This window comes from Suricata suricatta, chromosome 12, assembly GCF_006229205.1.
Source record: "Suricata suricatta isolate VVHF042 chromosome 12, meerkat_22Aug2017_6uvM2_HiC, whole genome shotgun sequence".
NCBI classification, from domain to species: domain Eukaryota; kingdom Metazoa; phylum Chordata; class Mammalia; order Carnivora; family Herpestidae; genus Suricata; species Suricata suricatta.
Window position 1 is genome coordinate 77,990,496 of NC_043711.1, and position 26,000 is coordinate 78,016,495.

General features: G+C 51.0%; 2 protein-coding genes across 6 annotated transcripts; one reads left to right on the forward strand and one right to left on the reverse strand.

The window, feature by feature from the left end:
* Nucleotides 1-225: 225 nt before the first annotated feature.
* On the reverse strand, nucleotides 226-19,423 carry VPS16 (VPS16 core subunit of CORVET and HOPS complexes). Of its 2 annotated transcripts, XM_029916247.1 has the most exons (24): nucleotides 19,279-19,421; nucleotides 6,982-7,070; nucleotides 6,658-6,755; nucleotides 6,448-6,576; nucleotides 6,224-6,368; nucleotides 5,983-6,098; nucleotides 5,765-5,887; nucleotides 5,580-5,635; nucleotides 5,118-5,207; nucleotides 4,913-5,007; nucleotides 4,731-4,807; nucleotides 4,140-4,271; nucleotides 3,906-4,033; nucleotides 3,734-3,769; nucleotides 3,432-3,540; nucleotides 3,129-3,263; nucleotides 2,925-3,033; nucleotides 2,736-2,833; nucleotides 2,543-2,650; nucleotides 2,146-2,223; nucleotides 1,618-1,787; nucleotides 1,433-1,529; nucleotides 636-739; nucleotides 226-518 (listed from the first exon to the last, which is right to left on the reverse strand). In XM_029916247.1, the coding sequence occupies exons 1-24, from the start codon at nucleotides 19,329-19,331 to the stop codon at nucleotides 374-376; spliced, it is 2,520 nt and encodes an 839-aa protein (XP_029772107.1). In that variant the 5' UTR covers nucleotides 19,332-19,421; the 3' UTR covers nucleotides 226-373. The 2 variants fall into 2 exon arrangements, with proteins under 2 accessions (XP_029772107.1, XP_029772108.1); XM_029916248.1 differs by lacking the exon at nucleotides 636-739 and having other exon boundaries at nucleotides 19,279-19,423.
* On the forward strand, nucleotides 19,140-24,543 carry PCED1A (PC-esterase domain containing 1A). 4 transcript variants are annotated; one of them, XM_029916252.1, is made up of 8 exons: nucleotides 19,140-19,240; nucleotides 20,202-20,346; nucleotides 20,836-20,915; nucleotides 21,024-21,262; nucleotides 21,372-21,522; nucleotides 21,641-21,887; nucleotides 23,534-23,809; nucleotides 24,156-24,543. In XM_029916252.1, the coding sequence occupies exons 2-8, from the start codon at nucleotides 20,223-20,225 to the stop codon at nucleotides 24,401-24,403; spliced, it is 1,365 nt and encodes a 454-aa protein (XP_029772112.1). In that variant the 5' UTR covers nucleotides 19,140-19,240; nucleotides 20,202-20,222; the 3' UTR covers nucleotides 24,404-24,543. The 4 variants fall into 4 exon arrangements, with proteins under 4 accessions (XP_029772112.1, XP_029772110.1, XP_029772111.1 ...); XM_029916250.1 differs by lacking the exon at nucleotides 19,140-19,240 and adding an exon at nucleotides 19,431-19,894; XM_029916251.1 differs by lacking the exon at nucleotides 19,140-19,240 and adding an exon at nucleotides 19,431-19,874.
* The last annotated feature ends 1,457 nt before the right edge of the window (nucleotides 24,544-26,000 follow it).

Below are 26,000 nucleotides of genomic sequence, written 5' to 3' on the forward strand. Positions count from 1 at the left end.
GTGTATAACGCTGCTGCTTGAGCTTTGCACGGCTCCCATCAGCCTCCTATGCGCTGTGAGCTTGGGGGGGGGGCTTTCTTCTGTAACAGTGGAGAGAGGCAGGTCTCTGTTGCTGAGGAACTCCCCCTTCAGCCCCCAAATAATCAAACACACAGAGTTCTGCTGAGGCATCTGGATGGTTCTGTCTCCAGCATGCTTTCGCTTCGGCTGGATGCATACGACAAGTGCTCGAAAATGTCGCAGCTTTATTTACAACCAGACCCCCGGCTCCCACCCTACCCCAGCTCCTCGGCTTAGCTTTGGGGGAGAAGTGGGATGCACAGTGACACTTCGGCCAAGCCTCGAACTCAGGGAGGTGTGCAGGGTGAGCCTGTCACTTCTTCTGGGCTTGTGCCCTAGCCCGCTGAATTTTGTCGGCTGTGGCCCCGTCTGTGGCTCCAGTGCAGTGGGATAATACGAGGCTCAGCTCTGCTTCGTTCCTGTGCTCGATGGCCACATCTGCGGCCTGAGCCACATCCCTGTGGTGGGGGAGCAGGACAGGAGAGGGTGTCGGTCTGCCCAAGGGCACAAACCATGCCCCTCATCAGCCCACTGCCTCAGCCACCCAGCACCCACAGGGCTCTCAGATGACACACCCAACGAGAAGCAAGGCCTTGACCTTGTGCTCTGGACCCACACGGGAGGCATACTTCTTGGCCTCATATTTGTTGTGTTGCTTCATGCAGATCTCGACAAAGGGCTTAAGAGAGGAAGGGGTGCAAGGAGAAGATAAGGCAGAGTCTTCCTATCCTCTCTCTTACGAGCAGAAGTCCAAGGGGCACATTGTCTCCATGCACTCCATATACCCTCCAGTATATATAATCCCATCCCTCCCTCTCCCTGACATGTGCCGCCATTGTGATGGCAATGTTCTCAGGACAGAAACAGCCTAAACCACAGGTCTGTTAGTGCCCTGAGACCAGGTTATGCCTGGGTGGCCACTCCATCATCTACTGCTACCCTCTCACAACAGAAGTCTCTTGACTTCTCAGGACCTGTGTTTTCTCTCATGGCTGCCCTCATCCCACCTACTGATCCACCCACCACAGAAAACAAACCTCCTGGGTGTCCTCCAACTGCCTCCTATACAGTACAGGTCCTCCCAGTGCCCCTCCAGCCCCCGACCCAAACAAGACTTCCCCTCAGCCACAGGGTGTGGGCTGTGGGCCTCCGAGGGGCGCATTCCTTCCTCCACTAACATCTACGGCCGAAATGGGCCCGCTCTCCCACAGATCTGGCCCACAAGTGTGTGGCCACGGGAAGCACCTGCTAACTACATGGCACAGCTGAACAGAGGCACGTGGGGGCCATCTGCCTGCCTCTCTCTGAGCCCAGTCCTCTCCCCAGGATGACTCCCCTTGGAGGTGGGGCGCAGGGAGGACCCCTGCCTCACCAGGTAGCCGATAGGTGATTTCTTGCTCTTTGAAAACTTCTCTAGCTCCTCCCAGTCTTCCAGATCTGCCAGGGCCGTCAGCTTCAGCCACCAGAGCCTGCGGGAAGCTGGGCTTGGAGGTACTGCAGGAAGGGCAGGTGGTTCGGGGGGGTTCGGACTGCCTGCAGCCAGCTGCTCTAACCTACCTCTTGTCAGGAATGCGGAAGTCACGCGCCAGCTGCTCTGCACGCTTGTTGTGGCCTCCGAGGATGAGGGTAGTGACTGTGTCGTGCAGAGACAGGTCCAGGAACCGGCCCCCCAGCTCGTCTTCTAGGCGTCGCTGCAGCCGTAGGAGCCTCATTTGATCCTCTGTGGCCTGGGATAGAGATGAGGCAGGATGGGGATGACAGGAACAAAGAGGAAAGACCAGGAAAAGAGAGGGAGTTCTTAGAAAAGAGGAAGTAGAGGTGCCCAGGTGGGGTGGCTCAGTCGGTTGAGCATCCGACTCTTGATTTTGGCTCAGGTCACATCTCATGGTTCGTGAGTTTGAGCCCCGCATCAGCCTCTGTGCTGGCAGTGCAGGTCCTACTTGAGATTCTGTTTCTTTCTCTGCTTCCCCCCTGCTCGCACATGCTCCCTCTTTCCCTCTATCTCTCTCTCTCCCCATCTCTCTGAAAAATAAACAAACAAACATAAAAAAGAAAGAAAGAAAGAGAGAAACAAGGAAGCCAAACCTTGGCTGCAAACTCGTTCTTGGCTTTGTAGAAGGCGTCAGCTGCTGTCTGCAGAGCCGCAACTCGCCCCTCAATACGCTACAGGAGCAAGAAGGGGAGCCTGAGCTCACAGCACCAAGGAAATCAGCCGTCGTCATTGGGACTACGCTTCTCTCCCTGGTCCCTGCGCCCAGGGTTGCCAGGGCCAGCCTCACCCTCTGGGTGCCCCACTTTGGTGTCCCGAAGTGGGGAGGCTAGCTCCTCTGGGACTAACCACCATCTTGGCCTCACGTCTTCCCAGACTCTCCTGCCGCAGTGAGGGCCAGATGGAGCACATACCAGGAGGCCTAGATCCCTGGAGAAGGAATCTGACTGACAACCCAGCCCAGGGGCCCCACCCAGCCCAGGGACCCCAGACCTCCTCTGCGGCATAGCTGGCTCGGATGTGGAAGCTGCCCAGCTCCTGGTGGTTGTCATCCTGATTGTAAAGGTCCTTCAGCGTCTCTAGTTCCTGATGCTTACAGAACTGGGGCCATAGACAGGCAGGCAGTCAGCAAGGCCAACCCAGGGGCTCAGGAGGCTCCAGCCCCACCCCTGCCCAGGGCGCACACCTGTCGGTACAAACTCAAGGCCATGGGCTGATTCCGAAGAGTCATGAAAAAATCTCCTCGATTTAGCTCATTCTTCAGGTGCAGCAACACCGTGAACACTAAGGGACAATAAGGTAGTTCGAGGATTCCAGCCTGGCCCCTTGCTTAGCCCAGGGGCCCCAGCCTGGCCCTGCTCCAAACCCTGCTCACCCAGATCAGTGTCCCCACTCTCAATGGCCTTGCTCAGTGCCAGTTTGCTCCTCTTCATCTTTAGGAGAAGGGGTACCTGCTCCCCAGAGCGCGGCTCATATTCCAGCAGCTGTGGGGTGGGGAGAAAGGCACAGAGAGAAGGAGCTGGCCTGGGGACCTCTAATGCCACTGTCAGAGCATCTGGACAGGGCTGGGCGCCCACACCTTGATGGCCAACTCTGTGCGGCCACAGCCATAAGCCCGCGCAGCAATGTCAGAGTAAGAGACACCAGGCGTGTCCCCCAGCTTCTGGTTAATAGCCCGAGCAACATCCTCATCGGACACATCCTTCTGTTGCACCTGCAGATAGAGGGGGTGGTCACACATACCTAGATCTCACCCATCACCCCATACTCCCACTTGCCCTCGATCAAGACAGACCCCTTCAGCTCTACACTTCATATTTCCTATATCTCACCAGGGCCTGGACTCCCCTAAATGCCCTTGAACCCCACCCTATGTCCTTACCTTGTAGCAAGCCCAGTGGGCCAGGATCCTGCTGACACCCTGCACTTCAGGAAGGCGCAGGTACTCACAAATCTGGATTGCCAGGGGGTAAAGCCTCCGCAATACAAGCCTGGCAGGCAAGGGGGTAAGGGGTACGAGGGTGAGGTGGGAAAGAAAGAGTGGGCAGAGTGGCCCCAGGCTGTGACTCAGGCCTCCCAGATGCCAGAGAAATGGGTGAGGAGCAGTAAGCACAAGAACTCAGCAGGGGCTGTGATGCTGGCCCACATACAGAGCCCCTCCCAGAACCCAGGGGTTGGCTGTACCTGTCCAGCAGCACCTGGATGGTGAGCTGCTTGTATCTGTATATCACTTGGTTAAGGACCCAGCTGGGAGAGAAGCCTTCTTTGCCAAGGACTTTCAGGAAGCATCTGCAGCCCCTCCCCATCCCCGTGCCACCACCGGCGGTAAACATCCTTGTAGCTCGCTTGAGGATACTGGGTATAAGTGAGGGGGATCCCGATGTGATAGTCCCGGACGGCATTGAGCACACGCAAGTCCTGACACATGTGCACGAAGCTGTCAGGTGGGAATCTGTCAAGGAAACACTTTCCAAAGGAGGCCGCCTGAGAAGAGACAGAGGTCAAGAGAGATCTTACCTCCCATACCCATCCTGCCGGCATACCCCCTGCCCAGCACCCACACACCCCCAGCCCCGCTGTCCAGGCCAACCCTAAGCAGGCTCTTCTGCATGTCTGGCTGGTGCTCATGTCCCGCGGCCTCGATGCACTGCTGCACAGCCTGGGTCAGCTGCCCCAGCTCCTGGATCTCCCGTAGGTACTCATCTGCCTTCTGGCTCTCCTTCTGGGGGGTGGGGGAAAGGTACAGGGATGGGGTGCCATGACAGAGAACACTCTCTGTCTGGTCCCCCATCCCTCTGGACTGTGCTTCAAATGGGCTGGTTTGGAGGGGCTGCAGAGGCTGAAGCCCAAACCCCCTCAGCCCACAGTCCACGTGAGGTGCCCATACAACCCCTCACATCAGCCCACAACTGCCAGCAAGGGGCCCAGATAGTAGCCCTAACTTGTGCCTGGGCTGGGGATGGTAAGGGCTCCCTGCCCCTCCCCATCACCCCATGGAGGACGCCATGTCACTTCCGTGCACCTGAACTGGCTCTCTCCAGCCCAATGTCCAGTCCGGACTCCTCTCTTGACAAGCGGCACCTGGCTGAGTCCACCATGCCCAGGCAGGGGCACAGGGCTGAGCCATTTAGGAAGGGATAGAAGAACATCCTGAAGCCCAGGGTGAAGCCCAGGGCTTTACCTCATACTCCTTCTGGGCCTCCAACAACAGTGCTCCTGGGGCCATCGAGGCAATTTTGAAGATCTCCTCGCTGGCCACTAGAGGAGGGAGATGGTGAGGATTAGTGGGGCAGGGAATCCTCAGCACTGCCTCAATGCCCTGATCCTGCCCTGGGTCACACAGTGCCCTCGTGAGGGCCTCACCTGGAACCTCATGTAGGAACTCGTGGGTGCTACGAGACAAGATTCGGACCCCATCCAGCTCAGGCACCAAATAGGAGTCTTCGTCCAGCACAAACCTGAGCTTGGTCAAGGTTCCCAAGAGCATCCGGAAATGGGGCAGCGCAGTTGAACCTCCCTCTCCTTTCCCCCTCCCATCCCCCCACCACAGGCAGCCCCCCAAGGATACTGGATGCTCTCAGGCGCATCACCCACCACCATTAGCCGCCTCTCCCAGGCCACCACAACGGCCCTCTCTTTGCTGCGAGGGCGGCTGCACCTGTGGGCAGCATCACACATGTCTGGGACGTACAGGACACTGGGCCCACAGCCACATCTCCCATTTTCCCACATCACTGATTATATCACTTTGCCTTGGTAGAGCCCTGCACATACGTGCTACCCCTTATCCCGTTCTCTGACTGACATCTGCTTCCCTCTCCCCCTGTGCTGTCAGCTCCCAGGGGCATCTGGGGCCCATGGAGGGGGGGCGTGGAGGAGGGCTGCAGGCGTTTTTCTCAAGTATGCTGTAGTAAAGAAAATGGGACAATAAGACACATGTTCCACCTGGCCTGTCCAGTGGAAAGGATGAATCAAGGTGTTCCAGGAAACAAAGCTGTGCCCACCCCCAGCATAACACCCCCATCCTCACCAGACCATCTGCTTCGGGGGGGCCCGGATATTACAGTTGAACTCACACAGCTTCTCCTGAAAGGGTACAGGGAACACCACGGCCTTGCCTCAGTAGTCACCAGACTGGTGAAAAAGCCCCACCCTTACCCCTAGCAGATCATTCCGGGACAAGGCAGGGCACCCCGCGCCATCCCAAGATCACACCTTGAGTGATGCTGTCCCCATCCAGATGTAGCCTGTGTCCGTGAAGAGCGCCAGGTGTCGGTAGGTGAAGGAGACAGCCATCTGTAGGAAGCTACTCACTCCTGGCGCCAGGCCAGAGGGCGTCTGGGGGCAGGCCGGGGAGGACACCAGATGACTCCTCAGAGCTTCCCCACTGCCTCCCTTGCCCCTTCCATTTCACTCCCACTCAGGGCCCTCACCACTGGGGAGCAGGCTGACTGGTCCAGGAGGTAAAGATCAGGCCCCACAGCCAGAAGAATGTGTGCAGCTCGGTCCTGGCAGAGTGTGGTCCAGCACGAAGGTACGCTCTGCAGCCCTGTGGCCAGGGAAGAGGACAGCTTCAGGATGACCAGAGCCCACAGCCTCTGCCTCTGTTGACCCCACAGTCTGGAGGCACATCTGTGGGCGCTGAATGGCTGTCTCAGGGATGTCAGGGCTCACCTGGCACCTCTGGCATCCGGCGGAGTTTGAGCTCACTGATGTTAACACTGAGAATAAAGCGGTGGGCCCCGGTGAGGATGGCCACACCTGAACCAAACTCAGTATGGAAGATCTGGGTGTCTAGAATCCGATTCTGGAATACATCCTGAGGAGAGGGGCCGAGGGTTGAGGGAGCCACAGAGTCACAGACTCCCTCCCTTTCCCCAGCCCACTGTGGCTCCTACATTGCCCAGGCTGAAGTGTCTCCGGAAGTCGCCATGAAGCCCGTACACCAGCACTACGCCATCTTCCTGAATGCAGAGCAGCTCCTCCTCAGCTGACCAGCCTAGGGACACCACGGGCCCACTCTTCCACTGCAGAGGACAGGGAGGTTCCTGAGGCTGCCCTTGGGGCACGGACCCAGCCTAGCCCCAAGGAGTGTCAGGCGTGCTCACCAGCAGACTGGCCAGAGGCAGGCCGGAAGCAGAATAGATCTCAAGCACTGGCCTTACACTGGCAGGCTTCTCCTTCCGCCATGGGTTCCTCAACAGTGCTGCAGTTTAAGAAGAGATTTTCTGTCCAGATCCCCAAGCCCACCCCATACAAAGCAGGCTTCAGGAGAACCAAAATTCAAAGCTTCTCAGCAGGGGGGTGAGAGGTGGAGGGAATCTGAGTGGCACACATCAGCCAGAACCACCTGATGGCAAGGCCCCCAGGAATCACAGACCTTGAGTCCACCCTGTGGTCCCAGAGCACGCAGTGGCAGAGGGGTGACATACCAATGGGGCCCCCGTAGGGCGCAGCAGCTACCAGGCAGTCCCTGAGCTCCTCCTTCAGGTCCCAGTCCATGCTGTACAGCTCATATTTCCTGCCCACACAGAGGCAAGCAGAGATTAGCCTCCTCCTGACCCCGCGTCCAGATGGGAGTGAGCCCCAGAAGAACCCCTAAAACTTCCATTTGCCCTTCACAAGACAGTTGAGCCCTCCCCCACACACAGATGGGAGAGGGTGATGCCTAAAAACAGCTAGGGCCACTGACCACATACATGTGCAGGGACAGCAGGTAAGGGAGCAGAGGGTGTTGGCAGGGCAGGATGCGGTTCTCAGGGCATTTGTCCAAGGATGGCAGGAGCTCCTGGCACAAGTGGCTGGCTGTGCAGCCAAAACCCAGGTAGGACAAGGTAAACTAAGGTAGGACTAGGCTGGGGTGGCTGGCTTTGGGCCTGCATTAGCAGGAAATAAGACCCTCTGGGAGGGCCTCTCAGGGCAGGCAGACTTTCTTCTATGCCTGGCTCTTTTTATTTAATGTTCATTTTTTTGAGAGAGAGACACAGAACACGAGTGAGGGAGGGGCAGAGAGAAAAGGAAACACTGATTCTGAAGCAGGCTCCAGGCTCTGAGTTGTCAGCGGGACTCAAAGTCTGAAGCGGGGCTCAAACCCATGAACCATGAGATCATGACCTGAGCCGAAGCTGGTCGCTTAACCGACTGAGCCACCCAGGCGCCCCTGTGTCTGGTTCTTAACACCAAATCAGGTTGTGGCTTTAGAGCCAGGGGTCCAGCTCAACATTTGCTGATAATGAACTCAGTTTTAGAGGCACTGAGTTAGCAGTGGCTGAGAGAAATCTAAGAGGAGCTCCCTGGTGAGTCCAGAACTGGGGACAGAGCCCAGGATAGATGTCAATCTTTGAACGCTCAGCTTGTGGGAGGTAACAAAAATCACAAGCCTGCATGAGATGGCTGCAATCTGAGATGTGTGGGTAGCCAAGAGAGCGCACACTGTGTGAAGACAGTGCGGGACACCTGACACATGCCATCATTTGATGGCTCAAGGTGGGGACAAGGGGACAGAGAAGTAGGGGCACTATCCCAGGAAACCCAAAGACAGCAGTATTTAAGGGGAGTGATTCCTCTAATATCATTTCAGGAGTCATCCTGATAAAAATCAGAAAGATGTCTACCATTACCTTCTATTTGACATTCTTTTTGGGGTTCTAGCCACAATAACTTAAGAAAAAAATAAAGAAAAGTTTATATTTTGGAGAAGGAGTGAGCTTGCTCTATTCACAAATAATGTGATTATCTACTTAGAAAATCCAAAGCAGGGCACCTGAGTGGCTCAGTGGGTTAAGCATCTGACTTTAGCTCAGATCATGATCTCATAGTTCATGAGTTTGAGTCCCGCAATTGGATGACTCGAGCCCTGCTTCAGGTGAACATGAGCCCCACTTCAGGTGAGTCATGCTTCTCTCTCCCTCTCTCTCTTCTAACCCCCCTGTCTTTCTGTGCCCCTCATGGGATATTTTCTCTCTCTCTCTCTCTCTCTCTCTCTCTCTCGATTACTCGTGTCCCTTGAAAGAAAGAAAGAAAGAAAGAAAGAAAGAAAGAAAGAAAGAAAGAAAGAAAGAAAGAAAGAAAAGAAAATCCAAAGCAGTCTGTGGAATAATGAACAAAAGAGCTCAGTAGGGCAATCAACAAAAACCTATATGTTTTCTATACCAATAACTTTTCTATACCATGGCAAAAATCAATTAGAAAAAGAACTCTAAAAGATCCTAATCATTATAGCAATAAAATGATAATAGACAAGAACAAACCTAACAAGAATTTTATACAAAATAAAATCATACGGGGAAAGAAAAAGAGAGGCAAACCAGGAAATACGACTCTTTACAGAGGACAAACTTAGAGTTACTGGAGAGGAGGTGGGCAGGGGGATGGGTTAAATAGGTGATGGGCATTAAGGAGGGCACTTGCTGTGATGAGCACTGGGTGTTGTATGTAACTGATCAATCACTAAGTCTACATCTGAAACTGTTAATGCTATATGTTAATGAACAAGAATGTAAATAAAAACTTGAAAAATAAATAAAGCTTAAAAAAATCAAAGGACATAGAACACATGAAGAAACATTCCAAAATGATCTATAAATACACAAGAATTCCAATAAAAATCACTCCCAATTTTTGGGAGGCTGGAAGAGCAAACAGATTCTAAACCTCATTTGCAGAAAAAAAAATCATAAACAGAAAATGCTGGAAAATATTTTAAAATATCTTGAGAATAAAAGAACAGATATATATCAGATATTAAATACACTATAAAAAACTAAAGTTGATTAAAACTGTTGTTTTGGCACAGCAATAAGCAAATAGACTGATGGAGGAGCAGAAAAGAGTCCAGAAAAAGAACTGGGAATTGAGCATGTAATAGAGATGGCATTTCAAATTGTTGCAAATTGATACTTGAAATGAGACAATGGGCCATATGGAAAGAATTGCCATGAACACTATTTCATTACTTAATCTCTATGATAAAATATTTTCCAGATGGAATTCAAAATTTGAATGTTAAAAAAATAAAGTCATATAGGTACAAATCTTGGCTATTTTTACTCTCAAAATAGAAACAATTTCTAAGCATGATACGTAAACCCAGAAGTCACACACACACAAAAAAAGAACAACAAATTAGTGTAAATAAAAAGGACTTCTGTAAACTTCTACATGAAAAGGGGTAAAAACAATACATATGTTTTATATTTGTTCTGTTTGAAAAAATAATTCTGGAAAGATTTCTAAGAATTTAGTAACTGGTTACTAGTAGGTGAGGGGGTAGAATCCAGTTGAATAGGGACAGGGATGGGAATGGGACTTTGGGCACCTGGGTGGCTCAGTTGGTTGAGTGTCCGGCTTTGGTTCAGGTCATGACCTCATGGTTTGTGGGTTCGAGCCCCACGTCGGGCTCTGTGCTGACAGCTAGCTCAGAGCCTGCAGCCTGCTTCTGATTATGTCTCCCTCTCTCTCGGACCCTCCCCTGTTCACGCTGTCTCTTCTTTACTCCTTTATCACAGTTTAATAATTCTTCATGTTTATTAAACTCTCTCAGTTTAAGTTGCCCGACTGGACCCAAACTGATAGAAACTTGGTGCATGGAGTGGTTGCAGAAGACAGACTCCTACAGATGCGATCTGGGGGTTGGTTTGGTTGTGTGCTTGGGCTTGAGGGCAGGGCTGAGTGCCCTGGCAAAGGGAAATAAATGCCCGTCACCTACTGCATGAAGTGGCAAATTAATCAAGCCTGCAGTTTACTGTGGTGAAATACCAAGGCAAACATGCACCTTGGAGTGACTTCTGTGCCTGGATGTATTGCAGTAATTGTGATTATAAGGGCTGGGGATGGGGACAGATTATTTTTTGAGTGCACTTAAACATTTACAGAGAGAAAATGACAGGTTTGGGCCCATTAACTTCCAGCTCAAGTCATGGTCTGAGGCGCAGAAAGCCTCCATTACAGCCCTAACAGGATCTCGTCTTTGTTGTGGCCACACAGCCTCTTCCTGCTAAGAATCAAACTCGAAATTTAATTGTGTGGGTGGTTAAGTCATAATAGTTGAATTCACCAACGTATCATTGAAATCGTGTGAAAATTAATGGCACTGATGAGGAAAAGAATTGGATCCTGAAACCCGTGAACAGTGGAAGTAGGTTGCCTTCCTGTGTCCAAGGAGACTAGCCTTTGGCTGCTCGAAAACCCTAGGACAACATCACTTGCGGTAGATGTCTTAGGAGCCTCCCTACCCAAGGCTGACTGGGCTAACACTACTGTTGAGTGGCTAATCTGCCCCTAGCAGAGACTGCTACCTGATCCCAACATGGCGCCGTTCCTGGGGGAACCAGCCTGCAAGCTGATTACGTATGACTTTGCAAGGGAGGATGTGGCCATCAGCGTCTGAACCCACTGGTCAATCTCAACTTCACTCAGAGAGGACGATCTGATGCCTCCAGACTTCATGCAGCATAAGTACCACAGCATCACCTATGAAATGTTTCTGCCCAAAATGTTCAACCTGAACCTATTCAAGCCTCCAGATGGAAAACACAGTTTCAGGAAATTCAGACTATGATAGATTATAAAGTTCAAGTTCAAAGGCACCACAAGGAAGCCAAGGGACAAATAAAGATAAAACTAATGGTCTCTTAAACAAGTCAATGTCATGAAAACAAAAGGGAAGGGTGGAAGTGGGGACAGTAATGTTCAAGTTTATGAAAGACTTAATTACAGGTAGCAAACAAGTAAACCTAGTGTATGCCTTGATTTGACCAAACCGGTTATAAAAAGATACTTTGGGGGCATCTGGGTGGCTTAGTCGGTTGAGCGTCTGACTGCGGCTCAGGTCACGATCTCACAGTTTGTGGGTTCGAGCCCCACATCAGACTCTGTGCTGACAGCTCAGAGCCTGGAGCCTGCTTCGGATTCTGTGTCTCCCTCTCTCTGCCCCTGCCCCACTCACACTCTGTCTCTCTCTCTCTCTCAAAATTAAATAAACATTAAAAAAAATGTTTTTAAAAAGAAAAGATATGGAGCGCATAAGCATCCGGCTTCGGCTCAGGTCATGATCTCACAGTTCGTGGGTTCAAGCCCCGAGTCAGGCTCTGTGCTGACAGCTAGCTCAGAGCCTGGAGCCAGTCTTTAGATTCTGTGTCTCCTTCTCCCTATGACCCTCCCCTGCTCATGCTCTCTCTCTCTCCAAAAAAAAAAAAAAAAAAAAAAAAAAGATGTGTCTAAGTGCACCTAGGTGGCACAGTGGGTTAAGCATCTGACTTCAGCTCAGGTCATGATCTCACGGCTCAGCTCATTGGGCTCTGTGTTGACAGCTCAGAGTCTGGAGCCTGTTTCGGATTCTGTGTCTCCCTCTCTCTCTGCCCCTTCCTTGCTCATGCGCTCACTTGCTCGCGCTCTCTCTCTCTCTCTCTCTCTCTCTCTAAAATAAAAAAAAACATTAAAAAGACAGGGGGACAGATGAAAAGAAAATAGCTAACTGTTGATACTTATTGAAGCTAGGTGATGAGTACATGGATGTCCACTAAATTACTTTTACTATATTTATGTATATTTGACAAGATTGGGCGCATTCAGGGTGGTATGGCCGTAGATCATTTATGTACATTTGAACTTTAAAAAAGGTTTATTTATTTTGAGAGAGTATGTTCAAGTACGAGAAGCAGAGAGAGGGAAAGACAGAGAATCCCAAGCAAGCTCCATGCTCTTGCATGGAGCCGAATGGGGGGCTTGAACCCACCAACCATGGGCTCATTACCTGAGCCGAAACCAAGAGTCAGATGGGCTTAACCACTAAGCTACCCAGGTGCCCACAACATATTTAACTTCCAAAAGGCTGAAGCAAATATTATAATGTAACAACAATTTTTAAGCCTAATGGATGGTGCTAGGTGTTCATCCTACTATTCTACTTTGCTGTACACTTGAAACTGTTCATAGTAAAAGGTTAAATTGCATTTCCAAGAAAGAAGTGAAAATTCATCTCTAACCCATGTTCCAGGGAGTAAAGAAGCTCAGATGAGGGCTGAGATCTGTCAACTGAAGTGACAGAATATCACTAAGAACAGACTGGTCTGACCAGAGTGAATGGTCTGTGGGAAGAGAAAAAATAGAACCAAATGCAGACGGGAATCTTTAGACCTGTGGCTAGAGTGGGGAGGAGAAAGAAGGGTGAGAAGGAGGGACCTGTGGAATGGGGGAGTTTAGTGACAACAGCTAGAGAGACCCTGTGGCTGAGGGAGGCTACGGGTGGATGGCACACGGTTTCTGGGAAGGCAGGGAGACAGGTGCATCTCACCGGGGCAGGAAAGATAGCTGGCAGGTTTGGCAGGGGGACATCTCAGCCCTTCTGTGTGATGACTTCCTGTTCTCTGGGAAGCACGAGGTGAAGCCAGCTGTCGGGAAGAGGCGCCAGAGACTACGATTTTCAATATTTCCAAATTATTTTAATTGGTGTGTAATCTTTTAAAAGGAAAAGTAGAGGGGCGCCTGGGTGGCTCAGTCGGTTGAGTGTCCGACCTCAGCTCAGGTCATGATCTCACAGTTTGTGGGTCGAGCCCTGAGTTGGGCTCCGTGCTGACAGCTCAGAGCCTGGAGCCTGCTTCGGATTCTGTGTCTCCCTCTCTCTCTCTGCTCCTCCCCCATCCATGTTTTCTCTCTCAAAAATAAATAAACATTAAAAAAAAAAGCTTTTTAAAGGAAAAGTAGAGCCCACGTGATGAGTGTCAGCTGATCCCACGAGGGCCCACTTGAGGCTGGTGGGCACGCTTTGCAATAGTCCCACCCTGCCGGTCTGTGGCCTGCCTGGAAGCACTCAGTAGCCTGGCCACAGGTAGAGACGGTGAGTGGTTGGTGCACAGGGAGGTGCCCTTGTGCCAGGCAGGTGCGGCTGAAGGACAAAAGAACAAAGTTGTCAGGGAAAAGGTGAGAAACTGAAATGAATGACCATGGCTGTACTCCAAGCTAGACAGGGAGGGGCATGTTTATAGAAGGGGGCTCTGCACAGAGATAGGAAGAGAACAGAGGGTTCCTGGGACAGGGATCCCAATGAGGCTGAAGGACAGGTGTATTAGGAGGCATCACTATGGGTGATAATACAACAGGTGTATTAGAGGCCATACTGAAGACAGGAGCTTATGGTCACAGAATCGAATGTTTCAGAGGCAAAGCAGTTCTGGAAGAACACAGATGCCAGGTGGCTAATGTACATAAAATCACTTGAGAAGAACTCATGGAACTATGAAGCCTGGTGGCCCCTAAAGTCACCCTGAAAGGTTCTAAGAGCTGGGATGTCCAGGAAGCTGTCTGATCAGTCGGTGAGGGATGTGGTTCAGGAGGTCGGCGGCAACACAGACCCGACTGGGAAGGAGGCAGAGCCCCTCTTGTGGGGTACAGGAATTAGGAGTCAGCGAGTGAAGAACAACAAAACATGGACCACCTCCCAAGGCTTTGAGGGACAGTCAGATGACTCGAGCTGTGCCTACAGGGTGGCATGGGGCATGGACAGGCAGAGGGAAGGGCAGCAGGGAGGGCGGCTTCTCAGAAGAGCCGAGGGGTATGGACTTCTGTGAGGAAAGTCACAGCCTTGATGAGGAAGGCCAGTCACGTCTCTCTCCTCTACTCCCAGTTCCAGAAGTGGGAAATCTGAGCAGCAGTAAATGGACCCTGGGTTCTAATACCAGGAAATCACTAAACCTCGCAGCTCTTGCAGCCTCACTTCCAGCCCGTCCAGGAACCACTGGAAGAATCTCTGTGGCTGTGCAGCTGAACTCCTGTGAAGCATGGTCTGCCAAGGTGTGAGAAGAGCCCTTGTGTGAAACCAGATCATCTCCAGCCTTTGTCTTGCAGGTCCCCACTGGGAAGGAAGAGGCACATCAGGTCTAGCCTTGGGGCATAATTTGTTTATTCCAAAAATCCTCAGGCCCAAAAGAGAGCCCACCAACACCCCTGAAATCCTTTGATTCCAACTGTCCTCAAAAATAAATACTACTAAAGAACTCTTATACGTCGTTGCTGGAAATGCAAAACAGTGTAGCTGCCATGGAAAACAGTATGAGAAGTCCTCAAAAAAAAAAAAAAACCCAAACAAACAAACAGGATTACATGTAATCCAGCAGTTCCATTCAGTACCCAAAAGAACTGAAAACGGTCTCGAAGGGACATTTGCACACACATGTTCCTAGCAGCATTATTCACAACAGCCACAAGGTGGAAGTTAAGTGTCTATAGACAGATGAATGCATAGACAAATACACACGATAGAATATTACTCAGCCTTAAAAAAGAATGAAATTTTGACACAAATTGCAATATAAATAAGCCTTGAGAACGGTATGCTAAGTGAAATAAGCCAGTCACAAAAAGGCAAATACTGTATGATTCCACATATATGAGCTATCTACAGTAGTCCAATTCACGGAAGCAGAAAACAAGAATGGTGGCTACCAGGGCTGGGGAGGGGGGGAAATAGGGAGTTATTATTTAATGGTTATAGGGTTTCAATTTGCAAGATGAAAAAGTTCTGGAGATTCACTGCACAACATGAATATACTTAACACTAACACTACTGGACTGTATTTTAGAATGGTTAAGGCAGTAAACGTTATATTGTGTATACTTAACCACAATTTTTTTTTAAATGTTCATATTTTAGGGGCACCTGCCTGGCTCAGTTGGTAGAGCATGTGACTCTTGATCTTGGGGGCATATGTTCAAGCCCCACTTTGGGTGTAGAGATTACTTAAAGATAAAATCTTAAAAAAAAAGATTTCGCATTTACATGTTACCCCCCCTCCCCCGCCAATAGTCAACCTCTCTCCTAAGATGAGTTTTAGGAGTTCATAATGTATCTTGCCTCCTTTCTCTTACCATAAGGGATGTTTCTAAAGCACCTGAAATAATGTGTCCAAAATCAAGCTAACCCTTTCCGCACAAAACTCACTCTTCTTTTCTCATTATCTTAAGCCCAAACCCCAGTCATCCTCATTCCTTGCTCTACCTCCTTCCTTATGAGTGCAATCCATCCTGATCTCCTTTTATTTTGTCCCTTCTCTGCATTTCCACCATACTGCCCCAGGGTGTGCCACCATCAACTTCTCCCTTCTCTGTTCCACCAGTCCTCTAACTGGTCTCCCTTGCTTCCATATTTGTTTGCTCCTTCTAACTTGCCCCCCCCTCATGCCTCCAGAAGTTACACACACACACACACACACACACACACACACACACACACACACACAGAGTCGCCTGTAGCAATCCAGCCACAGTGACTCTCTGTTTAGATGATTGAAAGTATCCTAGTCTTTCCTGCCTCAGGGCCTTTGTATGTGCTCTTTTTCATCACACTCCCTGCACTTACGCTTACTCATTCCCTGGATGGGGGAATTATTATCTCCTTCAGAAAGTTTTCTTTACCTCTAACTTCTCAGTCTATTCTATATACTCGTTTAGGACCCTATATCTCTTCTTTATGGTCATTATGATTAAACAAATACTAAGTCATTAATGGCTATCAACCGTTTCTCCTGCTGGCTGTAAGCTCCATAAGAGTAGACAGGGTCTATGTCTTTTAATTAGTCAATACTCACTAAGTCTGGTAAAGAGCTGAGCAAAATTAATCAACAGGATCAATCCAAGTCTGGTTTTTAGAATAAAAATAGCTAAAATTCTGGAGCTCCATAAGAATTAGTAACCATTCCCTGTCCTTGCCTTCCCCAATTCAGCGAGCTTTCCAGAACATTACTTTCAATGCAAAAGAATCCTCTCCTACAGAAAGGACTTGAAATGCAATGCCTGCCACGTGTTTATCATTCATTCACTTTACTGGAACATGTCCTGGCATAAGGCTATGTACAAATATGAATAAAACCAAATAGCTGCATTGAAAACATTTCTACTTGGAAAGCTGGCTGGCTGAATTGCAAGAGCATGCAAATTTTGAACTTGGGGGTCATGAGTTTGTGCCCCATATTGGGTGTAGAGGTTACTTAGATAAAACTTGTAAAGAATTTTTTCCACACTGGTGAAGCTAGAATATGTTGTCATATTTTCCTGTTAAAAAAACAAAACAAAACAAAACCCAAGAAGCACGTGGGTGGCTCAGTTCGTTAAGCATCCGATTTTGGCTCAGCTCATGATCTCACAGTTTGTGAGTTTGAGCCCAGAGTGAGGCTCCGTGCTGACAGCTCAGAGCCTGGAGCCTGCTTCAGAGTCTGCATCTCCCTCTCTCTCTGCCCTTCCCACATTCATGCCGTCTCTCTCTCAAAAATAAATAAGCATTAAAAAAAAACTATGCTTTAAAACAGGTTCTCAAAGACTGGATTTGTCAAAGCCTCGCTCCACCGCTTACTAGCTGTGTAACCTGTCTACCTACTCTCTCTGTGCCTCAGTTTCCTCATCAGTAAGATAGGGCTACTGAAAACTACCTTATGGGGTTGTGAAACAAACAAGTTAATACATATCAAGTACTTAACATAGTGTCTAGTACACAGAATGGCTCAACATCCACTAGCAAAAATCATATCTCTTCCACAGCAAGGCTTAGACCTTTACTCTTGCTGGAGGCACAGCACAGGGAAGGGGAGGCTAGCCAGACAGGTCATGTCTGTGGCATGTACTCAATGATTACATTCATTTAAAGCTTTCCTGGGGGGCGCCTGGGTGGCTCAGTCGGTTAAGCTTCCGACTTCGGCTCAGGTCATGATCTTGCGGTTCGTGGGTTCCAGCCCCGCGTCAGGCTCTGTGCTGACAGCTAGCTCAGAGCCTGGAGCCTGCTTGACATTCTGTATCTCCCTCTCTCTCTGATCCTCCCCTGCTCACGCTGTCTCTCTCTGTCTCTCAAAAATAATAAAAAAACATTTAAAAAATAAAAAAAATAAATAAAACTTCCCTGGTGCATCAACAAAGCTAAGATTTTGTGTGATAAACAGGAGCTCTGTGGTAATGACGTCATTGTCTTTAGCATTCTCTGATTTAACAAACCTGTGTAGGCAATATTTATTCTCAGAAGTAATACAAGTTCATATTTTTTAAAGGGTATGCTGTATGTGTACACACGAAGTAATATGGCTACTTCTGCCAAATGACATCCCTTCTCCACACACACAAAAAGTTGAAATCCTTGTTATTTCCTACTGACTTTACTGTTTCTTAATTGAATTTCTGCATTTTTTCACATTGTGTATGCATATTTATAAGAGATAAGAATTATAAGTAAACAACAAATGCAATAGAGCTCTAAAAATTGCCACAAAGCATTTATCCACCTTGGAAGTGTTAAGAGCCAACATTTTGTGTTATCAAAAACTAACTGAGGGACGGCTGTGTGGCTCAGTGGTTAAGTGTCAGACTTCAGCTCAGGTCATGATTTCATGGTTCTTGGATTCGAGCCCTGCATCAGGTTCTGTGCTGACAGGTCACAGCCTGGAGCCTGTTTCAGATTCTGTGTCTCCCTCTCTCTCTACCCCTCCCCAACTCATGCTCTGTCTTTCTCTGTCTCAAAAATAAACAAACTCTATAAAAAAAGATTACACTGAAAACTTTTAATATGCGAATAAAAAGGGTATAAAGTTTTGCTAACACAAAAGGGTACTTTGTACTGAAATTCGACCCCAATGCAGTATCTTCTGACCTTTAGTTGCAATCAATAAAGTATTCTTGAAGCTTAATGGGACAACTACTACACAGCAGGCATTGTTCTAAAGATGCATGGGACATAAAGATATAAACATAATCTTGGCCCTCAAGGAACTTAGTTTATACCATAAGAAACCTATGTAAATACTTCCCTACTCTACCATTCATAAGAGAAGTAACACTGGATCCAATGAGGCCCAAGAAAGTCAGCTGACTCTATTGGGACTGGAACAGCAACGGCTTCAGAAAGAAACCTTGAACAACAGAACCTCGAAAGATGAGCAAGAATTCTCCTGTGAGGTAAAGAGGGAAATGGCAATACCGACAGAAGGAACTGAAAGCTGGTGCAAACACGGAGAGCCATGAAACACGGCGGTGTTTTGGGGGTCCTGCAGTTCTGTGCAACTGGAATACAAGACTAGGGCACGAGAGGGGCAAATGGAGCTGGAGACAAATAGAGCCTGACATACAGATGTTCCAAAAGAAGGAGTTTGTATTTTAACCTACAAAGAAGGGACGCCATTGAAAACTCCTTATCAGGGTAATGATGTGATCAGTTGAGACTTCATATCAATAGTTTAGGACTCCACGACTCCCAGGAGAGGGTTACCCCTCGCTGAGGGTCCTCACTAGCGCTGCCCCGGGATTCACAAACGATTTGCCCATTCTCCCAGCCTTGGTTTGCTGTTACCCCGCCCGCCGTGCGATCCCGCCTCCCGCGGAGCGCCCGTGTAGTCTGACTTTGGTTGCATTTCCCCGCCGGAGACTAAACACTCGCTGTCACCCGCAGGCCGCCTTCCTCAGTGTGATCAGAGCATCCCTCCGGAGGCTGACAGATCAAGGTTTCAGCTTTGGGCTCCGCTCTACTTCTGTGACCGCCGTGCTTGCCTCAGTTTCCTTCCCGGATCTGGGGAAGGCCCTCCCCCTTGGCCATTAGGCTGCTGTGCGTTTAGTGGTAGACGCCTGGGGGGAGAGCCGGCGAGGGGCGGACCTCAGTGCCCACGGTGACGCGGGCGCACGCCGCCGGCTCCGCCCGAAGACTCAAGACGGCGGGCCAGCGGGGTAAGCTGGACCGTGGCCGGGAGGGCGGGGCGGCTCACCGGTAAAAGGCAGAGTCCCCAAGCGGGTTCCAGTTCGCCGTGTAGCAGTCCATGGCTGGTGCGAGCGGCAGCTGGGCAGCGCAGAGGAGACACCCGCCCGACGCGGGCTCTGGGCCGGCACTTCCGCTTCCGCCCGTCCGGGTCACGTGTTGAGGCTGCCGACACGGCCATCACCACTGTGGGCAGCCCGCACTTGGCCGCCGCCGCGCCCCCGCCCACACCCGGGCCTCGTGCCCGCCCGGGTGGGCCCGGCCCTGGCTCCTGCCCTCCACCCGGGCTACCCGCGCCGCCTCCCTGTTCCCTCGGGCGCTGGGGGTCGCGCAGGGCGGGACATGGGTGACCGGAAGTGGAAGCTATGAACGTCGCCGCCCGGGGCGCCGAAACTCGAGGCGCCGTCGGGGCCGCCGCGACGCACGCATGGAGAGCGCTGGGTTCCGGGCTGCGCACCGACGGCTAACTGGGACGCACGGGTTCTGCCGGGCGCGGGCTGTGCGGAACCGACCGGCCTCTCGGGGCGCGGGAACATGAGGCCTGACCCGGAGCCCTTAGCTGGCGAGTCGCGCTGTGTGAGGGCCTGCCCCGGTCGCGGGTAAACGGTGCGGAGCCCCGGGACTCGGTAATTGGCATGGGCGGGCGCGCGCATGCGCGGGGCGGCGGCGGCGGGCACGTGGTGGGGCGCAGGGCGGCGCCGCGCGGGAAGCTCTTCGGTGCCCCGGAGACCCGCGGAGCAGCGACCCCCCCTGACTCCGGTGTCAAGTGTGACCGAGGCACGCGCCACCATGAGTCCCCCTCTGCCGCAGCCACCTCGCCCCCATAGCGCTGAGCAGCCCTGGAGGGGCCGGCGCAGGTTTCGTTTAGTGGGCCCTGGGGCCGACCTATCCTGAGTCCCCACCGCGCCGCGGCTCAATGGCCTCTCCCCGCAGCCCGTGCTTGGCAGCGGCGGCATGGTCTTCTGTCCGGAGAACGAGGAGCCGCGCCTCCCACTACGAAGCGCCATGGTCCACTTCCAGGCCTCAGAAGTCCAGCAGCTGCTACACAACAAGTTCGTGGTCATCTTGGGGGACTCAAGTGAGTGCCCTTCGAGGATCACATTACCCAGCCCCACACCTTCAGTCTGTGACTGGACCCACTGCCTCCATCCCAGACCTTTAGTCTGTTCCAGGCCAGTAGGTTTTCTTTTATTTTCCCACGCACTTTCCACAGGTGTCCTGACAGATGTAGCCTGTCAAGTTTTTTACTCCATCCTTGCTCAGCATTTCCCCCCCACCCCCACCCCCCATGGGACTCCTTTTATGGAGCAGTGGATTGTGTTGTCTCTGGGTACACTTATTTCTGCCAGGTGATCTTGGGTGGTGGTGTCCTGAGTTGAGGGTAGTCCGTGGCCAGAAAGCAGAGGTAGTACCAGGATTTTTTTAAACCTTACCTCTTCTATCTCTGTTAACATTCCACAGAGGTAGTGGCGGGTAGCCCTAGCCTTGGGAAGATGAGGCCTGGACTTAGGAGAAGCTAGGGTGGAGTGAGGCCAGACTTAGTCTCAGGTTCTCTATTTCCCTGCAGTCCAGCGATCTGTGTATAAGGACCTAGTGCTCTTACTCCAGAGAGACTCCCTGCTCACATCTGCTCAGCTGAAAGCCAAGGTGAGGGAAGCTTTGCAGCCATGCCAGTGGTGGGTGGGCACAGTCCCTGGCCTGGCAGGGTCTTCCTCCCTGGCATGGGTCTGACCAGCTGGGTGGGGGGGTGGGCAGGGGGAACTGAGCTTTGAACAGGACCAACTGGTGGCTGGGGGTCAGCTGGGCGAGCTGCACAACGGGACACAGTACCGGGAGGTCCGCCAGTTCTGCTCGGGTTCTGGCCACCACCTTGTGCGCTTCTACTTCCTCACCCGCGTTTACTCCGAGTACCTCGAGGGCGTCCTGGAGGAGCTGACATACGGGCCTGCCCCAGACCTGGTGATCATCAACTCCTGCCTCTGGGATCTCTCCAGGTTGGGGTGGGGGGGGAGGGAAGGAGGGAAATATGGGTTGGGGGTGGAGGTGTGGCTCAGAGGCTATCCACCCTGTGCCCTTGCCCACCCTGTATGCGCTGTCCAATAGGTATGGCCGCTGCTCAATGGAGAGCTACCGAAAGAATCTGGAGCGGGTGTTCGTGCGCATGGACCAGGTGTTGCCAGACTCTTGCCTGCTGGTGTGGAACATGGCAATGCCCTTGGGGGAGCGCGTCACTGGGGGTTTCCTTCTGCCAGAGGCAAGTGACAGAGGCCCTTCAGGTTGGGGGGAGGAGGCAGCCAACTGGTAGATAGAGGGCCTGCCCTCTCGACCCTGCTTAATTGAGTGGCTCTTAGATCCTGCGCTTTCTTGCTCAGCTCCAGCCCCTGGCAGGCTCTCTGCGGCGGGATGTGGTTGAAGGGAACTTCTACAGTGCAACTCTTGCCGGGGACCACTGCTTTGATGTCCTGGACCTCCATTTTCATTTCCGGCATGCAGTACAGCACCGTCACCGAGACGGTGTCCACTGGGACCAGCACGCCCACCGCCACCTCTCACACTTGCTTCTTACCCACGTGGCTGATGCCTGGGGCGTGGAGCTGCCCAAGCGTGACTATCCTTCTGGTGAGCCCAGCCACAGGAGTAGGATAGTGATGCAGAGGGGGTTCTTAGAGCACAGGGCTCAGAAATGGAACAGGACAGAGGTCCTCAGGGGGAGTAGAAACCCCATGAAGGACTGTTGTGGCCTCTGAGTGCTCCTTCGTCATTCCGTGGGGAGAGTGAGATCACAGAAGCAACATCCTGGTCTCAGTTTTGGTTCTGTATGGTCTACCACGTAGACATCTCTGTGTATGTGAATGAGTTTATACAAGCTTTGAGTGTGTAAGGTAGCACGTCAAAGGATCCCTATGCTACAGATGAATAAGAAAGAAATGGGGGTGTTTCTCGAGAGGCATGGGGGTGGGAGTGGGAAGAAAGAAGTGGAGGAAGGGTAATCATGCAGTGTGGCAGACGCAGAGAAGCCCTTTAGTTGGTGCCACCAGCCTCTCAGTTCCTGCCTGCTCTTCCAAGGGGGCATGGTGGCTGATTGTTGCCATGTCTGCTTTCCCACGGATCATGTCCTCAAAGAACAAGGTTCCTACCATGTTGCCACTTCATCCCTTTTGGCCCCAATGTCTAGCACGATTGTTGTGTACATAGCACCTACAAGATTGTGTTTGTTGAGTTGGAGGCACAAGTCTGATAAGAAGTCTGTTTGTAGCAGCACTAGAGCGTGTGAGGGCAGAGAGACACCAGGAATGTCCTAGAGGTGAACTTCTAGGACTTGGTAGCCAGAAGTTGGAGCACTGGGGAGATGAATTTGGAATTTGATTATATAATGGTTCAGTTTCCTGGTTTTTTTAGATGAGAAGAATTAATCCCCAGCAGAGAGAGGGATGCTTTAAAGGTTGTAAAGCTAGCTTGTGTTGGCTCAGGTCTTCTGAACCCGTTTTGGAGCTCCGGAAATAGAAATGTGAAAAGGAAGACTTGGGTGGGAGGATATGATTGGTGGTGAGTCTGGTGCCAGCGGACCTCTGAGGTGCTGTGGAAATAGGCGGTAGATTTGGAGTCAGCGGGGCCCAGGTGAGGGCATGAGCATCACTGTGAAGGAGGGAGCAGAACCGGGGCCATGCTGTGGAAGCGAAGAGGGGCTGCTGGAGGAGACAAAAGGAAACGAGGGCAGAGGCTAGTGGCTGTGTCATGTGACTGTCAGGAAAAGAGGAAGTGGTTGCTTGTAGTCAGAAAAGTGCTGAAGTATGGAGTTGGGTTAAGAGGCAGAAGCAATTGATGAGGCGATAGAAACTGGGCAAAATACTCCTTTTGCACGTTTGGAAGGCAGGGGACTTCTGGGAGAGGAAAGTGATAGGAGGAGCTCATATTATCCAGAAAGAAGACCTCTTAAGCTCATATATTGGTCTATGGGGGAGGAGCTGGGAGAGAAAAAAGCTTACAGATACAGGAGCTGGGCACACAAAGGAAGAAGGCTCTAGAGGGGAGCATGAGGTCAGAGCGAAGGCAGATCCGTCACATTGAGAAAGGTAAGGAAGAAAGACTGTACTCTGGATTTGGCCTGAAATGAGAGGGAATGAGGAAGACCAGGTAGGAAGCAAGCAGTGGGTGCTGGCACCTGGTGGTCTTGTTCTCCGAGAGGAGGGAAGAGAAGTGTGGACAGCCAGAATTCAGAGCGGACTGGCTCTCAGGCCTAAAACAAGCAACCATCCCATTCCTAGACCCGTGGATTGAGGACTGGCCAGAGCTGGATCATCCGTTCCAGGGGAGCCATGGGCAGCCCCCAGACTTCGGGGAGCTGCTGGCCTTGCCCCCACCCCCACCCTCTCCTCTGCCCCGTCCCATACCTTTTCCCTACCGCATTCCTCAGCCTCCACCACCTCCCCTGTTTCCACCCCTGCCCCAGGACACCCCCTTTTTCCCAGGCCAGCCCTTCCCACCCTATGAATTCTTCAATTATAATTCAACAGAAGACTTCTCGATGTCACCCCACTTAGGTAGGTGCCTCCGCAGCCTCCCCTCACACCTCTCCCGGCTTCCCCATGCACCTTCCCCAGCCTAGCCTCTTGTGCCCAGGTGGACTGAGGAGATGGGTAGCTCCTTGTGCCTCCAGGACTGGGTTCAGTCACTGCTGGGTCTAGAACAGCATCTGTAGACTCGTTAATCAACTCATTGATTGTCACAGTTTGCTGGTTTGGAGGTAGGGGAAGCGGTATTGCCATTTTGCAGATGGGGAAACAGAAGCCTCAAGAAGCTCACCCTGGAGGACCAGAGCTGCCCGAAGGCAGAGCTGGGCTCACCCTGGCCAGAAGCCCACTCTGATCATGACTGGTTCTTTTGTAGGATGTGGCCCTGGAGTGAACTTTGCGCCTGGTCCCCTGCCACCTCCAGTCCCTGGCCCTATCCCCCATGGTCAGCACCGGGGCCCAGTGGTCCACCGGGGGATGCCACGCTGTGCTCCTAGCAGCCCCTACTATGTGCCGAGGATGGGGGGCCCCTGCAGGCAGCGGCTCAGACACTCAGACAGACTGATCTACACAAACAAACTGGAAAGACTGCCTCCTGCCCATTCGGGGACATGGCCTGGGTAGACTGAATCTTGGGCTGGGGCCGGATGTGCTGATGGCCTTGCAGGGCCTGCTTGCCACCCCCAGTGCTGGGTCAGGATGTCTGGTATGCCTGGCTTTGTTCTTGTCCATTGCTGTCACTAATAAAGGCGTGGAAGAACAGAGTGGCATCTTCCTCTGTGAGGGAATGGGTCTCCCAAGCCATGATCTCAAGAGTTGGGGAGCTGCCTCTGGATCAACTCCAACCTTGGACCTTTCATCTCATACTATTTAAAAATCACTGAATGTGGTCTTCCTGCTATCTTGCACACTCATTTCCACCCTTACCAGAACACAAGTGTGCTTAAGGATCCTGGAGGGGGTCCCTGTTGTCAACTGCTCTTTGGGATTGGAAAATAATAAGGGCTGAGTTGAAATTGTCATTGTTTTATTAGGAATTTTTAATCAGGCTAGCTCTCACCCATATTTCCCAGTCTCCATGTATTCAGCATTTGTGTACTTCTGAGCACATACACATACCTTAGTTTTCTGCACCATTCTTGGCACAGGGTGGGATTCATTAAGTGGTTGGAACTGTCAAACAAGAAGCTTCCAAACTCAAGTGGAAGGCTGATTAGAAATCCATTACTTCATAGACATAACGTGCCATAACTGAACACAGACCAACTTCTTTGGTTGTGGGGAGGTGGTAGTTGAGGAGCTGAAGGAGAATTCCAAGGTGGGTGGTTACAGGCTATGCCAGACTCTAAGTAAGCTAAAGACTACAGAGTTTCAGCTTTGACAAGTGGTGTTGACCCGCGGTTTGTGACTCTACTTAAAGTTTCAAGGGTGGAGTGTGGGCCATATGGTGACATGGGTTGGTGTCATGGGGCTGGGGGAGGGAGTATGACAGTAGGCTGATCTGTGGTATGAGACAGGAAAATAAGGTGATGGAGACCCACTAAATCATCTTGACATAGAATTGAATGGAACAGAAGACACAATTCCTTGTATTGAGTTCCCATGCTTGTTATTAAAATTTTATCTTGGCAAAGGATATCATATTTCACATAAAAGGAGATGGGATAGCAGACTGGAAAAGTGTTGATTGTTGATAGCAATCAACTAAGTTCAAAAGAAAGGAAGCCATTAAGTTAACCCCCTGGTGTTGGGGAAACTGGTACCACAGTGTGCGTTAATAAAACCATTTAGAGAGCAACTTTGACAGCCGTTGAGAATTGCAAAGATATGAATAAGCTTGGTTTTCTTTGGTACAGGTGAAGGGTGGAAGGGAACCTACTAAAATCACAGCCTTTTGTTAGGGAGATAAGATTTTAGATTTTATTTTTCAAAAGACTGTCATTTTTGTTAATAAAAACCCATTCTTGGAGTAGACCTGCATCTGGTTTGCCCACCCTTTTCTGCCTTTCCACAAAACCCTTTCCTTTCTCTGGACACTTTTGCACCTCTGATTCTGGAACTTTTCAGTGTTGCTGGGGAAAACTATCCACCTGGACTGATTGACATAAGAAAGTAATATGAGTTACCCAGTCTCATCCTCACCTGGTCCTCTCTGTTGCTTTCCATCCTGTTCTTTAAAAACTCCTTGTCACCTCCACTATCTATCCTTCCCTAGGCTTTT

Excerpts from the sequence above, each read along its gene's own strand:
- PCED1A (XM_029916252.1), top strand. The coding sequence starts at position 20,223 with ATGGTCTTCTGTCCGGAGAACGAGGAGCCGCGCCTCCCACTACGAAGC. Across the intron at positions 20,347-20,835 it reads GGTCATCTTGGGGGACTCAA|TCCAGCGATCTGTGTATAAG; the intron begins GTGAGTGCCCTT and ends ATTTCCCTGCAG. Across the intron at positions 21,523-21,640 it reads GGGGTTTCCTTCTGCCAGAG|CTCCAGCCCCTGGCAGGCTC; the intron begins GCAAGTGACAGA and ends TTTCTTGCTCAG.
- VPS16 (XM_029916247.1), bottom strand. The coding sequence starts at position 19,331 with ATGGACTGCTACACGGCGAACTGGAACCCGCTTGGGGACTCTGCCTTT. Across the intron at positions 5,008-5,117 it reads GATGCGCCTGAGAGCATCCA|GTTTGTGCTGGACGAAGACT; the intron begins GTATCCTTGGGG and ends GACCAAGCTCAG. Across the intron at positions 4,272-4,730 it reads AGGCCCAGAAGGAGTATGAG|AAGGAGAGCCAGAAGGCAGA; the intron begins GTAAAGCCCTGG and ends CCCACCCCCCAG.